General features: G+C 41.8%; 1 protein-coding gene across 2 annotated transcripts in view; it reads right to left on the bottom strand.

The window, feature by feature from the left end:
• Positions 1 to 14,092: 14,092 nt before the first annotated feature.
• Positions 14,093 to 16,698, bottom strand: part of LOC106577609 (pre-mRNA-splicing factor ATP-dependent RNA helicase DHX15) — a 40,240-nt gene continuing 37,634 nt past the window's right edge. For both annotated transcript variants that reach the window (XM_014155816.2, XM_045701350.1), the window contains 2 exons: positions 15,583 to 15,752; positions 14,093 to 15,176 (listed from right to left, as the gene is read on the bottom strand). In XM_014155816.2, coding sequence (XP_014011291.1) covers positions 15,059 to 15,176; positions 15,583 to 15,752 — 288 coding nt within the window. In that variant the 3' untranslated portion in view covers positions 14,093 to 15,058. The remainder of the gene's footprint in view (positions 15,177 to 15,582; positions 15,753 to 16,698) is intronic.

The raw sequence follows: 16,698 nt of genomic DNA, 5'->3' as shown, positions 1-16,698 counted from the left end.
AGCTTATATGTTGGGTTTTTATGGGGTACGACCGTTGAACTAAACTCATGAGGCATTTCTAAATTATATTCTTCAAGAATCAAATGGGTACATATTTAATTAATTTATAATTCAAAAAATGTATGTAGCAACTGCTGATTGCCCCTTTAACTGATTTGTCGCCATCATCACGTTGCATTTTCCAGACATGGTTAAATTGCTTTGCACGATTTCCTAAACTTCATTTATGTCTACCTCGGTTATTAAAATGATACATAGCAGCCTAGACTACGAGCTATTCACTGCTGCGCTTCTCAATGGGTTTGAATAAATCCTAAAGCATGCACCTGCTCGCGGCAGAGGACAGGATGGATACTTTCATAGAGTCGGCGAGGAAGAGTGGAGTCACGTTCCTACCTGCTCATAAGAATTCTCCCAGGTGAGGTTCAGGAGGCAGGAGGAAAACAGCTCATCTTCGGTCAGCGCATTACCGTCCATGGTCTGTTGTGTCGCGACGAGTGAGTAGAATTTTTGTTCGGAAAGGTTTTATTTCTTCCCTCGACGAGTATTTCTGCCCCGCTTGCTGCTCTGGCGCCGTGTATTAAAACGAACGACCGCTGTATTGCTTGCTGGCTCCGTCACGTGGGCACCTTCTCCCAAAAATCGGGGATGCAGGACGCCTTCACTGGACCAAGATTCTAGCAAGTTCGTTTTTATTTATTTTTTTCATTCCCTGACGACAGTCAATGGCCTGTCAGCACAATAATTGAACCAAACCTTTTGCAAACTTTTTACAAACTTATTTGCAATTGTTGCCTCGCAGTCAGACGTTCTGCTGGTGACTTGGCATAAACTTCAACAGGTAGCCAGCCTAGTTACCTCATGGGGGCTTTTCACCATCATGTTGCCTTAGAAACGAGGCTACATCAGGTACTCTTGATTTCATACAGACTGAAATAATTGAAATTTATATTTTTTTGAATGTAGTGAAATCAAGTCCAGTACCCATAGATAGAATGTGAGTGCCATCCCATTTATATGGTACACATAGCCTACCAATGGTTGTTGTGTGCATAATGGGGAAAAGTGTAACATCTACAGTATGTGATTCATTGACCATACTTTCAAATGTTTGCATGGGAATTTGCTCTGCATTTCATCATTGGGAAGCCATTGATTGGTCAAGCTAATGCTGCATTGTATGTTGGGGATTCACATGTACTCTCCCCTACTTATTTACTTGGACAGTGAAGCTATTACATTTAACTTGGCACTATAGTCCAGCATTTTGGATTTGAGATCAAATGTTTGAGGCAACAGTACATAATGTCACCTTTTATATGTATTTCCATACATCTCTTTTACCGTTTAGAAATGAATGCACTTTGTGTGTCTAGTCCCAGCATGTAATGGTGTTCTACACAAAACATTAAGATCACCTGCTCTTTCTATGACACAGACCAGGTGAATCCAGGTAAAAATCTATTATTCATTATTGATGTCACTTGTTAAATCCACTTCAATCAGTGTCGATGAAGGGGAGGAGACCGGTTAAAGAAGGATTTTTTTAAAGTCTTGAGACATGGATTGTGTATGCGTGCCTTTCAGAGGGTGAATGGGCAAGACAAAATATTTAAGTGCATTTGAACGGGGTATGGTAGTAGGTGCCAGGCGTACCGGTTTGTGTCAAGAACTGCAACACTGCTGGGTTTTTCCCACACTTAACAGTTTCCCGTGTGTATCAAGAATGGTCCACCAAGGACATCCAGCCAACTTGACACAACTGTGGGAAGCATTGGAGTCTACATGGGCCAGCATCCCTATAGAATGCTTTCAACACCTTGTAGAGTCCATTCCCAGACAAATTGAGGCTGTTCTGAGGGAAAAAGAGGTAGGGGGCAGGGGTGCAACTCAATAGTAGGAAGGTGTTCTTAGTGTTTTGTACACTCAGGCAGTATCAGCCTCTCTCCAAAGGGGAGTCCAGCAAGCAACCCATGTATTAAAAAACTATTGTAAGATTTAGTTTTTTAGACAATACACAACTTAGCATTTCACAGACATGGATCCACTCAATTGGACATGACAACGGCTGGGACGTAATACCCAACCTTCAACATAAAGTAAAAAGATGAAAAAAGTCTAGACAAAAATTCAGACATACATACACCAATTCAGACATACATACATTTCAATAAACATTTATGGGGTGCGCAACTCAATATTAGGTGTTCCTAATGTTTTGTATACTCAGTATAATTATTTGGACAAATTAACTTATAGTGTATTTCATTTAGTCAAAATGTATTTGTTCCCATATTCCAAGCTAGCAATTACTACCTCAAGCTTGTGACTACAAACTTGTTGGATGCATTTGCAGTTTGCTTTGATTGTTTTGGTTTGTTGTACACAATAGAAATGAATGGTAAATAATGTATGGTGTCATTTTTGGAGTCACTTTTATTTTAAATAGGAATAGAATGTCTCTAAAACATGTCTACATTAATTAAGGTTATTCATGAATGAATCGTGAATAATGAGTGAGAGTTCCATATGCAAAGATCATGCCCCCAAAACATGCTAACCTCTCACCATTACCAATAACAGGGGAGGTTAGCATTTTATATCATACCCCCAAAACATGCTAACCTCTCACCATTACCAATAACAGGGGAGGTTAGCATTTTATATCATACCCCCAAAACATGCTAACCTCTCACCATTACCAATAACAGGGGAGGTTAGCATTTTGGGGAGTATGATATTTATGCTTCTGTAATTTTCTCACTCATCATTATTCACAATTAATTCATAATTATCCGTAAACATGGTGGCATCCACAATGTAGAAGTGTTCAGAAACATTCTATTGTTATTTGCAATGTGATTCCAAAAAGACAATATTTACCATTCATTTCTATTCGGCACAACACAACCAAAACAAACTCCAAATGCATCAAACAAGTTTGTAGAGTTACAAGCATGATGTAGTCATCTCGTGCAGGAATGTGGGACCAAACACTAAACCTTTGACTAAATGTAATACCCTAAGTGAATTTGTCCAAATACTTAAGACACCTACAAATGGGGGGACTAGATGCATAAAGTGCTTTAATATCTAAATGGTAAAAGAGATTTGGATTTTAAAAATGTTTTCATCAATCTACACACAGTACCCCATAATTAATTGGAGTCCACCTGTGGTAAATTCAATTGATTGGACATGATTTGGAAAGGCAAACACCTGTCTATATACAGTTGAAGTCGGAAGTTTAAATACGCTTAGGTTGGAGTCATTAAAACTCGTTTTTCATCCACTCCACAAATTTATTGTTAACAAACTATAGTTTTGGCAAGTCGGTTAGGACATCTACTTTGTGCATGACAAGTCATTTTTCCAATAATTGTTTACAGACAGATTATTTCACTTATAATTCACTGTATCACAATTCCAGTGGGTCAGAAGTTTACATACACTAAGTTGACTGACTTTAAACAGCTTGGAATATTCCAGAAAATGATGTCATGGCTTTAGAAGCTGCTGATAGGCTAATTGACATAATTTGAGTCAATTGGAGGTGTACCTGTGGATGTATTTCAAGGCCTATCTTCAAACTCAGTGCCTCTTTGCGTGACAACATGGGAATATCAAAAGAAGTCAGCCAAGACCTCAGGAAAAAAATTGTAGACCTCCACAAGTCTGGTTCATCCTTGGGAGCAATTTCCAAATGCCTGAAGGTATCACGTTCATCTGTACAAACAATATTACGCAAGTATAAACACCATGGGACCACGCAGCTGTCATACCCCTCAGGAAGGAGACGCATTCTGTCTCCTAGAGATGAATGTACTTTGGTGCGAAAAGTGCAACTCAATCCCAGAACAAAAGCAAAGGACCTTGTGAAGATTCTGGAAGAAACAGGTACAAAAGTATCTATATCCACAGTAAAACAAGTCCTATATCGACATAACCTGAAAGTCCGCTCAGCAAGGAAGAAGCCACTGCTCCAAAACCGCCATAAAAAAGCCAGACTACAGTTTGCAACTGCACATGGGGACAAAGATAGTACTTTTTGGAGAAATGTCCTCTGGTCTGATGAAACAAAAATAGAACTGTTTGGCCATAATGACCATCGTTATGTTTGGAGGAAAAAGGGGGAGGCTTGCAAGCCGAAGAACACCATCCCAACCGTGAAGCATGGGGTGTCACGTCCTGACCAGTAATAGGAGTTATTTGTATTGTAGTTTGGTCAGGACGTGGCAGGGGGTATTTGTTTTATGTGGTTCGGGGTGGTTGGTTTGTTTAGAAGGGTGTTTGATTTATTATTTTGGGGTTATGTTCTATGTTTTTTGTATTTCTATGTTCTCTTTAGTTTAGTATTTCTATGTCTAGGTAATTGGGTGTTGGACTCTCAATTGGAGGCAGGTGTTTTTAGTTGCCTCTGAGAGTCCTATATATAGCTATGTGTTTTGTTTGTGTTTTGTGGGAGATTGTTTCTGTGTATAGCTTCAAGCCTTACAAGACTGTTATTTGTCGTTGTTTCTGTTTGTGGAAGTGTTTATTTTTGGTCACCTTCTTTGCCAACTAAATAAAAAAGATGAGTGCACATTTCCCCGCTGCGTCTCGGTCCGCTTTATCCGACGACAAGCGTTACACGGGGGTGGCAGCATCATGTTGTGGGGATGCTTTGCTGCAGGAGGGACTGGTGCACTTCACAAAATAGATGGCATCATGAGGACGGAAAATGATGTGTATATATTGAAGCAACATCTCAAGACATCAGTCAGGAAGTTAAAGCTTGGTCGCAAATGGGTCTTCCAAATGGTCAATGACCCCAAGCATACTTCCAAAGTCGTGGCAAAACGGCTTGAGGACAACAAAGTCAAGGTATTGGAGTGACCATCATAAAGCCTTGACCTCAATTCTATAGAAAATTTGTGGGCAGAACTGAAAAGGTGTGTGCGAGCAAGGAGGCCTACAAACCTGACTCAGTTACACCAGTTCAGGAGGAATGGGCCAAAATTCACCCAACTTATTGTGGGAAGCTTGTGGAAGGCTACCCGAAATGTTTGACCCAAGTTAAACTATTTAAAGGCAATGCTACCAAATACTAATTGAGTGTATGTAAACTTCTGAGCCACTGGGAATGTGATGAAAGAAATAAAAGCTGAAATAAGTCACTCTACTATTATTCTGACATTTCACATTCTTAAAATAAAGTGGTGATCCTAACTGACCTAATACAGGGAATTTGTACTAGGATTAAATGTCAGGAATTGTGAAAAACTGAGTTTAAATGTATTTGGCTAAGGTGTATGTAAACTTCCGACTTCAACTGTAAGGTCCCACAGTTGACAGTGCATGTCAGAGCAAAAAGCAAGCCATGAGGTCTAAGGAATTGTCTGTAGAGCTACGAGACAGGATTGTGTCGAGGCACAGATCTGGGGAAGGGTACCAAAACATTTCTGCAGCATTGAAGATTCCCAAGAACACAGTAGCCTCCATCATTCTTAAATGGAAGAAGTTTGGAACCACCAAGACTCTTCCTAGAGCTGGCCGCCCGACCAAATTGAGCAATTCGGGGAGAAGGGCCTCTGACAGAGCTCTAGAGTTCCTCTGTGGAGATGGGAGAAACTTCCAGAAGGACAACCATCTCTGCAGCACTCCACCAATCAAGCCTTTATGGTAGAGTGGCCAGAGGGGAGCCACTCCTCAGTAAGACGCACATGACAGCCCCCTTGGAGTTTGCCAAAAGGCACCTAAAGATTCTCTGGTCTGATGAAACCAAGATTGAACTCTTTGGCCTGAATGCCAAGCATCACGTCTGGAGGAAACCTGGCACCATCCTTACGGTGAAGCATGGTGGTGACAGCATCATGTTGTGGGGATGTTTTTCAGCAGCAGGGACTGGGAGACTAGTCAGGATCGAGGGAAAGATGAACAGAACAAAGTACAGAGAGATCCTTGATGAAAACCTGCTCCAGACGCTCAGGGCCTCATACTGGGGCAAAGTTTCAGCTTCCAACAGGACAACAACCCTAAGCACACAGCCAAGACAACGCAGGAGTGGCTTCGAGACAAGTCTCTGAATGTCCTTGAGTGGCCCAGCCAGAGCCTGGACTTGAACACGATCAAACATCTCTGGAGAGACCTGAAAATGGCTGTGCAGCGACGCTCCCCATCCAACCTGATACAGCTTGAGAGGATCTGCAGAGAAGAATGGGAGAAACTCCCCAAATACAGGTGTGCCAAGCTTATAGCGTCATACCCAAGAAGACTCAAGGCTGTAATCGCTGCCAAAGGTGCTTCAACAAAGTACATTTACATTTACATTTAAGTCATTTAGCAGACGCTCTTATCCAGAGCGACTTACAAAATGGTGCATTCACCTTATGATATCCAGTGGAACAACCACTTTACAATAGTGCATCTAAATATTTTAAGGGGGGGGAGGTTAGAAGGATTACTTTATCCTATCCTAGGTATTCCTTAAAGAGGTGGGGTTTCAGGTGTCTCCGGAAGGTGGTGATTGACTCCACTGTCCTGGCGTCGTGAGGGAGCTTGTTCCACCATTGGGGTGCCAGAGCAGCGAACAGTTTTGACTGGGCTGAGCGGGAACTGTGCTTCCTCAGAGGTAGGGGGGCCAGCAGGCCAGTGGTGGATGAACGCAGTGCCCTTGTTTGGGTGTAGGGCCTGATCAGAGCCTGAAGGTATGGAGGTGCCGTTCCCTTCACAGCTCCGTAGGCAATCACCATGGTCTTGTAGCAAAAGTACTGAGTAAAGTGTCTGAATACTTATGTAAATGTGATATTTCCCTTATTTTTAATACATTTGCAAAAAATTCTAAAAAACTGTTTTTGCTTTGTCATTATGGGGTATTGTGTGTAGATTGAGGGGGAAAAAAACAATTAAATACATTTTTGAATATGGCTGTAACAATGTGGACAGTGAAAGGAAAAAAATACATAAAGTCAAGGGGTCTGAATACTTTCCGAATGGACTGTATGAAAATACCCTCAAATAAAAGGTGACATTCTGTACTATCGCCTAATATAAAACATTTGATCTCAGATCCAAAATGCTGGAGTAGAGCTAAATGAAAAGTTTTAGCTTCACTGTCCAATTAAATACGTAGGGGAGCGTACATGTGCAAGAGAAGAGACATAACAGCAAGATGTCACATTGACCCAGAAAAATGTCAGAGGGGGTGTGTCAGCTACCAAAGACAGTCCACCCTGGTTCCTGCACTCGCACTAGGCCAAACATTACGTTTTTCCCCCAGATGCAAATTGTGTATCTTCCCGCAGGCCCCAGCGCTCACGCAAAGTTTGGTTTTGGGTCGTTGAGATAAAATATCGCGACCCAATATTCGCATTGCGGAGAAATTGCCAAAATGCAATCTGGAAAAGTATTTTTAATGCTATATTGATAGAAGTAGCAATTATATGACAAAGGAAAAAAGGAAATTACATTTTGCCCATATTCTCCATTTAAGAACATTAATAAGATCACTATTTTGAGACCATAAAATCTACCAAATCCGCTAAATAGCGCTGCTAATAGCTCTATATTAAAAATACTGTGATTGAAGAAAAATTGTTCAGAGATTAAATTATTTAAATCACTTTCTACCTGGGTTTAGTTGTTTAAATTCAGACTAGAGTATTTCTCAACCCCCAAAAATATATAAATATATTTTTTCCCCAGACACCTGCGACCCATTCGAAACCTCACAACCCAACAGTAGAGAATCACTGGATTAAAGGATACCAAACGCTGCTCATCAAACAAGCCTGATTCTCTTGCCTTTATTCTTGACTCACTTCAACTAGGTTCACCAACAGAGCTTGTATGGAGGGCTGTCTTTCGCCTGTTATCATGACTTGTTGCTGAGGACCACAAAGCAGCCAGAGCCTTTCATTCTCTCTCTGCATCTCTCTTTGCTCTCCTCCTCGTTTGATTTGACGTGTGTTTGTCACGCATCAGCTGTGACCTTTTTGAATTTTGGTTGAGTGGCTCAATGTTGTGCATTTTCATTCACACACAACTTGTCATACACTTCACTGGCTAGAGTAATGTAAAAATGAAATGGACACTGATGGTATTAACATGGAAGGAGAAACTGTGTTCACTGTAAAAGGCTTTTCATACAGCAAGCAGATTTCAGCATGGTCACTTGGTTTGGAGGAAGATAAGAAAAACACATGTTTAATGTGTCACAGTTAATGTGGCCAATAGGGAATTCATGTATCATGCAAATTTCACATCAAAATGCATTCTGTAATTGTATTTAATTTGTCAATTAAATATGATCAAATTGTCTTAATTGGGATTTACCACCAAGGATCATTAGTGTCATGTTTCTATAATTTCTCCTACACATTCCTCCTATATTTCTCCGGACTAGTGATTGCAAATGACCTTTCCTATTAAGGTCATTAGTTAGAATTCCCAAGTGTGGTACTGCCTTATAGAATGTCTGTAAATAGCCTAAACCTTGTTTCTATGGGTAGAAAGAAAATAGGTTAACCAATTAAGTAGTAAGAGTAAGGAGGCCTAGATGAAAGAATAGAGAGTGGGGGGTGGAGGGGTGACGCACGCAACATGAACACTGGGGGGGGGGGGAGAGTGTGGTTTATGCTTTATCTCTGTCATAATCTACCATAATCTGTCCTCTACTGTAGATTAATTTAAAGATTGCAGAGCACCATGCATTTACACAGCACAGGGGAGCTGCACAGCGAGAGAAATCACAATAGTCTGAGCAAGCTTTTTAAAAACAAATGTATTATGGCACACGCTACCCTTCAGGGTCCATTGCAATGTACTGATTCTTTGCTTTCTCTGATCTCCCTTTCTTATTACGTCTAATTCTAGGGGCATATTTGTTTTTCAGAGAAATCGCATTGACAGGTAGTAATAATCCACTGTGACAATCATGTGTGCCATTTCAATACTGGTATATTTTAATAATTTCCATGTTTTTTTCATAAGGGGACCACACCAGTGAACTGGTTAGGTGATATGTCAGGATATCTATCTACTGAGCTTGAGGAAATAGATGAAGTCACAAATGATGCAAATATTGTTTTTCATTTCCTGCCAGCACATTTCTGCATAGATCCCTCTAGTTGGGGGGGCGAGATTAATTTCCAATTGGCAGCTCAATTTTAAACATGCAGACTACCACCCACCTCCCCCTATATAGCCAATCTATCAAGCCTAACCCGGTGGTTCATGCATATATACCATATCACATAAAGGGCTGGCAAGCGACTGTCAGAGATGGCATGATTGAATTGTTCCGTTGCACTGTCACCAGAGAGGCTATTACTTCAAATTAGCATACAAATTCAAACCAGGACAGATGGATTTGTCACATTCCAGTCGCCATCTTCCTGTGAGATTGGCTGCTCTTGTGCTGCGTGATGGAGATAAGACACCTGTCTGGGCTCGTATCGGGAGGAAAGTCTGGTGCAGGATGGTAGGGGGCTAGATGGGTTAGATGGTGGAAAGGGTTTGTGAAACGCTGAGGTGTCTTGCAATAACCCCCTCCCAAACTGATGAGGCCTCCATCCAATGCCCCATGGGTGGTCCAGAGATGCAGTCGTTCTCATACAAAGTGGTGATTTGTGTGCCGGTTGGCTAGCCATTTCCTCGTCCTTTTGTCTCAGAATTTGTGGTTTTGGTAAGTTATGTTCGCAGACCGCTGTTGAATGGTCCCTTGTGTTGTCCTCTGTCACATTCAAAGGGGGCACATCAGCAAAGGCTGAGAATGACCGTGTCAGCAGGTGAGGGTTGGGTGAACAGTGATGATCTGAGGTTACTCTGGTTCAGGCAATCTCCTTCCTCGACATAATAATGTATCCATGGCCTTTTATCACCCAGGACTAAAGGTTCCTCTAAAATAGAATGCATTTGCTGAAATTATACTCCTTTATACTAACTCCTTTATACTGAAGCATGAGATTACTAAACTTCGATCATGACTGCTTAGGCATAAATTAATGCCATTTAATGGGGAAATATCAGCTAGTATGTGGACGGTCCATGTTGTAAACTATGTAAGTACAATTCAGACACAGAGGACGTTATGTTTACATAACACACATTTCACCATGCCACCGAAATGAACTGTACTCCACACCATTGTCTTCCGACAGATGGAGACACTAACGCAGCAAACGTTGTCAGTGCAGACGGCCGTCGTAAGACAAAAGGATATATTGTGGATGGGTCTAAAAATGACATTTTGTTAAATATATGTTATGCTTTCACTGTGTGTCATTAGCCACTCACGAATAACTAAAAAAAAGAGTGATTTTTCTTTTGTAATTATGTATGACAGAATGGATCGATTAGAAATATTGAGCATGACAATTTCCCAATCAGCTCAAACCTATGGTTTTTCCGTTGGCTTCAGTTAGGGGTGCTAATCTCCCTGGCACCATCTCGTGGTTACATTCATGTTCCTGTGCAAAAAGTAGTCGATTTAAAAACTTGGGCTGAAAAACTTGCCTCCCAACAGTCTGGAAATATAAAATAAACATACTAATCTCCTGACTTTGCATACTGCGCAAACCATAGCCTTAATACTCCCTCAGTAGTATAGGGTGCCACATTCCCCTCCTCTCTCCTCGCTACTAAAGACCGCTCTGAAAACACTTAAACTTCCCCTCCCCACTTGGCTGACTTGCCTTTGAAACTTCAATCAGGGGGCAAATGCTAAGTTAAGGGTCGCTTTTGAAGTTCGTCTTCCTCAGTCGTGTCTCTTAGCATAAGACTCAACACTTCTCAGGCACACGGGTGAGATATATTACGCCATAGGTGGAGAAAAAATTATTTGGTCCTCATGTAAGACTAATGGATCATCACGGAGCTAAAACAAAAAGACCCCTTGGGTGCCGTGGCAAACGGCGTTCTCGCCCACGTAGTCAGCTGCAGAAACATAAACCGTGCTGCTGCAAATGCTTTAGTTTTTGCCCAGCAACACAAGGGCAGCCATTTTTAAAGGAAATGGACATAAAGTACCTGGAATGGCAGAGGTGTGCCAGACACAGGCTGCCATTCAGGTGAGATAAACAGGACCACCTTCACAGCCTTACTGAGAATATACAATGAGGTAGAGAAAGAGGGGGGAAAAAAGAGATGTCACAACAGGGAAAAACCAACAGAATTCACCCGCAACGGTCAGAGTGCATAGAGCACCATATATTAGGGAATAAGCACTAAATCTCAAAAGAACTGCATCCACAGCCATTGACATTTTTCTTAAGGCATGATCCACCATAGGGGGACAAAACGCCAGAGTTCATATAACTGTCGGAGGCTTTAACTCTGAATAATATAGAGATTTTATGGAAGTTGCCGAGCCTCAAATAGAGCCAGCTGAAGCTGCCTTGGACACACACTGCGAAACCCCCTCAACCCAAAGCAGCCACGAGGGAGCCTTGAGGGGTGGAAGGACCCAAGATGCTCCACCAGTTGGGCTAGCCTTCTTTGGGACCTGGGCTGACCTGAGCCTGGGGAACAGCCCTGTCTTCAAGGCTCTCATCTCTAAGGAGTCCTGCATCCAATTTCTTGTGGCTTCACGCACCGCCTCACACAGCGATGTGTTTCATTTGGGCTGCTGACCCATAGGATGACAGGGGAGCTCTCTAAGAAACTTCTCCAGGGCTCATCAAACTTTCTTGGCTAGAGAAGCAAATAATTATTAAATTCCTTTCTGTTCAAAGTTTGATAAGAACTAGCTGTCCAATCCTGATGACAATTTAGGAAGTGTACTGAAGAACATTTAGAATGTTATTGGGTCCTGTTTCAAATTATTATGCAGCCTCATCAGTGGCTTGACAAAAGCTTGAGCAATTTTATGCAACTAAAGACCCTACCACTCCAACAGATGCAGGCAAAGAGATTTTCACATCTTTTTAACCCTCAAACGTTTAGTTAACTCGTTTATGATTACTTTCAGACTAAAAGTGATATCTGGAATTTCCCTGAAATGTGCAGACTTCAAGTTATTGGCTGATATACACTGAACAAAAATATAAAAAACACAACATGTAAAGCATTGGTCCCATGTTTCATGAGCTGAAATAAAAGATCCCAGAAATGTTCCATACGCACAAAAAGCTTATTTCTCTCAAATTTCTGTGCACTAATTTGTTTACATCCCTGTTAGTGAGCATTTCTCCTTTGCCAAGATGATCCATCCACCTGACAGGTGTAGCATATCAAGAAGCTGATTAAACAGCATGATCATTGCACAGGTGCACTGTGAGCTGGGGACAATAAAAGACCATTCTAAAATATGCAGTTTTGTCAAATCCCACAGACATCTCAAGTTGAGGCCTGCAGGAATGTCCACCAGAGCTGTTGCCAGAGGATTGAAGGTTAATTTCATACCATAAGCCACCTCCAATGTAGTTTTAGAGAATTTAACAGTTCGTCCAACCGACCTCTCAACCGCAGACCACATGTATGGTGTCGTGTGTGCGACTGGTTTGCTGACGTCAACGCTGTGAACAGAGTGCTCCATGGTGGCGGGGGGGTTATGGTATGAGCAGGCAGATGCTACGGACAACAAACACAATTGCATTTTATCGATGGCAATTTGAATGCAGAGATACTGAGACGAGATCCTGAGGCCCATTGTCGTGACATTCATCCGCCTCCATCACCTCATGTTTCAGCATGAAAATGCATGGCCCCATGTCGCAAGGATCTGTACACAATTCCTGGAAGCTGAAAATGTCACAGTTCTTCCATGGCATGCATTCTCACCAGAAATGTCACCCATTGTGCATGTTTGGGATGCTCTGGATCGACGTGTACGACAGCATTTCCAGTTCCAGCTAATATCCAATGGCTGTGTGAAGTTGCTGAAGAGGAGTGGAACAACATTCCACAATCAACTGCCTGATCAACACTAGGCGAAGGAGATATGTCGTGCTAAATGAGGCAAATGGTGGTCACACCAGATACTGACTGGTTTTCTGACCAAAAGTATGTGGACATCTGCTCCTCGAACATCTCACTCCAAAATCATGGGCAATATGGAGTTGTTCCCCCCTTTGCTGCTATAACAGCCTCCACTCGCAGTCTGCGTTCCAATTCATCCCAAAGGAGTTCAATGGGGTTGAGGTCAGGGCTCTGTGCAGGCCAATGAAGGCCTTCCCCAAACAGTTGGAATAACATAATCGTCTAGAATATCATTGTATGCTGTAGCGTTAAGATTTCCCTGGCATCCGCCAAACCCTGATTCGTCCATTGGACTGCCATATGGTAAAGCGTGATTCATCACCCCAGAGAAAGCGTTTCCAGAGTCCAATGCCGGCAAGCTTTACGTCACTCCAGCCGCACTTAGCATTGCGCATGGTGATCTTAGGCTTGTGTGCAGCTGCTCAGCCATGGAAACCCCATGAAGCTCCCGACGAACAGTTCTTATGCTGACGCTACTTCCAGAGGCCGTTTGGAACCTGGTAGTGAGTGTTGCAACCGAGGACAGATATTTTTATGCGCTACACGCGTCATCACTCGACAGTCCCGTTCTGTGAGCTTGTGTGGCCTACCACACAAGCTCACAGACGTCACAGACACTCCTAGACGTTTCCACTTCACAATAACAGCACTTGCAGTTGACGAGGGCAGCTTTAGCATGGCAAAAAATGTGACAAACTGACTTGTTGGAAAGGTGGCATACTATGACGGTGCCACATTGAAAGTCACTGAGCTCTTCAGTAAGGCCATTCTACTGCCAATGTTTGTCTATGGAGATTGCATAACTGTGTGCTCAATTTTATACACCTGTCAGCTATGGGTGTGGCTGAAATAACCGAATCCACTAATTTGAAGGTGTGTCCTTATACTTTTGTATATATAGTGTATCTGTGACCGACAGATGCATATCTGTATTCCCATTCATGTGAAATCCATAGATTAGGACCTATTGAATTTATTTAAATTGACTTGCTTTCCTTATATGAACTCTTTGAAATTGTTGCATGTTGCTTTTATATTTTTGTTCAGTATACATAGAGTACATATCTATTTCCACAAGAAATAGCTAATTGACTTCCAAGGCCAAGCTTGAAAAGCCAAAAAATTCAAAAGACCATTACAAATTATTACAGTTTATTCATGTCATTTAAAATGGATGACCAGGTGATTTCCCAGTCCGCACACCACTATAATCTCACATTTGTTCACACAGGGGGAGTGCCCTTGTGTCCATTAACATTAAAATGCATTAAAGGCACAATGCATCTGTTTTTATATCAATATCAAACCTTTCTTGTTAACTAAGTACCTTACTGTGATAGTTTTCAATTAAAATGGTCAAAAAGAAAGCAATTTCTCAAGCAAGAACTTAGCTTGGACTGTCTGGGAGTGGTCTGAGTGGCGACGGGAAAACGGAAAACTAGCTGTTATTGGCAGAGGTTTGGAACTCTTATTGGTCTATCAACTAATTTACAAAAGTTCATCCCATCAAAACAGGCTGAAATGTCAGGCTCTTTTCAAACAGCTCTTACACTAAAAGGGCATTATCTTTTTCACAGTATTATTCCAACCTCAAAAACAATATATAAAACACAAGACAATCACGTTTTTAACATTTCAACCTATTGATCCCCTAACATAACACAAACGTCTGGTAGCTATACAAGCAAGACGGTGGGTGCTAAACCGTCCACGCTGGTATGTTTCCTTAAATTGAAGTCAAAGTTTGTTCAATGAATTAGCATGGAATGTGTCTACCTAAGTACATTTCAGTAAGAGTTTACGCTTTCTAAAAAGGAATGTCAACATCTACATAAATGGTCATGCTTTACCATGGTCAATGGAAGTAATTGTGTTGACCGCTAACTCCCACCCAGATCAGCCGCAGTGCCAACCACCTGTTAATCACAAATGACTACAGGTGGTCAAAATAAGGAAGAGCCAAACAGAAAGTATGAAAATAATACATTATGAACCAATGAGAAGAAAAGGCTTTTGAAGAAAATGAAGAGTGCTCAGATAAAGAGTTCAGATTTCCTTAGTGCTGGTGGTGATGGTATTGTTCTCATACACACTTGTAGTGTTAGTACTGAGAGTATTCCTTGGTTGAGAGTTTAGCAACGATGCGCTCCAACTGTCTCTTGGCTTCACAGTTGGGGAAGTTACCCATCTCATAGTACTGCGGGGCGATTTTCACCAGCCTGGGAAAGGACACAAATAAACAGTCATGAAATGTGTCTGGATTGTGTGTGTGTATGAGAGAAAGGGAAGGAAGGCTGTCTCTCCCAGGTACAGACAGACAGAGAGAGAGATTGGTGGAGACATGTAAAACAACAACGGGCACAGTCTCACAAACACATAAGGAGTGGGCTGACTGCTTTTCTTTTTTTTTTTTACACACGCTACCCACATTCTCACCAGTCTAGAAGGAAACATGAACACTAGAAGCTGTAGTCTCTCTCTGGAATATGGATCTAGGAGCAGGCGGGTTGACTGCAGGCAAGCACATACACAGACGCCTAGAAGAATCTAGGAGAGGACCGACTATAGTCAGGAGCACACGCACTAGACAAGATGGACCTGGGGCTAGGCAGGCAGTGAGCTTACCACTCTGGTTTGATGTCGGTGCAGGTGCGGATGTAGTTCTTGGTGGTCAGCACAAACTCATTGTACATCACCCACTCCGGCTTGTGGTCCAGCACAGTGGAGGGGTGCAGCTGGACCACCTGGTTGTCCTTCACAGTCAGGTAGTGGCCTGTACGCTCCAAATGGGCTACCTGTCAATCACATACAGAGACAGGAATAAGTAGGCTAGATATTAGATGCACAGGGAACATGTTCACACAAGACTAACTACATTTCAAGAGGGCTTCCATTGACATTTATTAACAAAATCTCACTAATGCATACAGTATTAACTAATTTAAAGTCCAGACACGAGGGATATGCATCTTTCTCTTTCAAGACGATTCGATACGTATCTAGATACATGGGCCCCGATACAGAAACAATATGTTTTAGTTTGAAATTATTTGGTGTGATTCGGTTTGATTAGAGGAATGAATCGATGCGGTTCGGTGGGATACGATTCGATGCTCTAACATCTGTTGCATAAACACATTAATTTTCCATTTTCAATTAAAATCTTCTGAGCTGACGTGTGTGTGTGTGTGTGTGTGTGTGTGTGTGTGTGTAAATTATGTACAGTATATGTCTATGGTGTATGTAGTCACCTAAGCCACTGTCAGATTGGGGGGCAATGTATGATTTTCTCTTTTGATCTGAATTAAACGTGTTTTAGCTAGTAATGTATCAATATTTAACTTAAATAATTAGCTATGGCAATGAATACATAGCACAACTTTGGATTTCACCCCGTCTCAAAATTAATGGTTTTGATCGTTATGTAATTATCAACTTGACCCTGTATATCTAAAACTGACCATATACACAGATTATGTAAAGCAAAACTACCAAAACTATTGCTGATGGGGAACCTGAACAATCGTAATAGAATCTAATGTAAGCCCCGAGCAGCAGGTATAGGCTATTGCCAGATGAAAGTTGTCTCCGGTAGTTACTTTTATTCCAGTAAAACACATTTTTCAACTGCACAATAAATAACCTATCAAATTACATTGGTTTTCACTCAACTAATAAAGCCTAATATTGTGCAAGCCAGTTGACAAGCATTTGAATGCTGAAGGTGCCGCGCAGATGTGC

The sequence above is a fragment of the Salmo salar genome, chromosome ssa18 (genome assembly GCF_905237065.1).
Source record: "Salmo salar chromosome ssa18, Ssal_v3.1, whole genome shotgun sequence".
Lineage (NCBI taxonomy): Eukaryota > Metazoa > Chordata > Actinopteri > Salmoniformes > Salmonidae > Salmo > Salmo salar.
The sequence above is the reverse complement of the archived record's forward strand: the minus strand, read 5'-3'. Positions and strand labels throughout refer to the sequence as shown.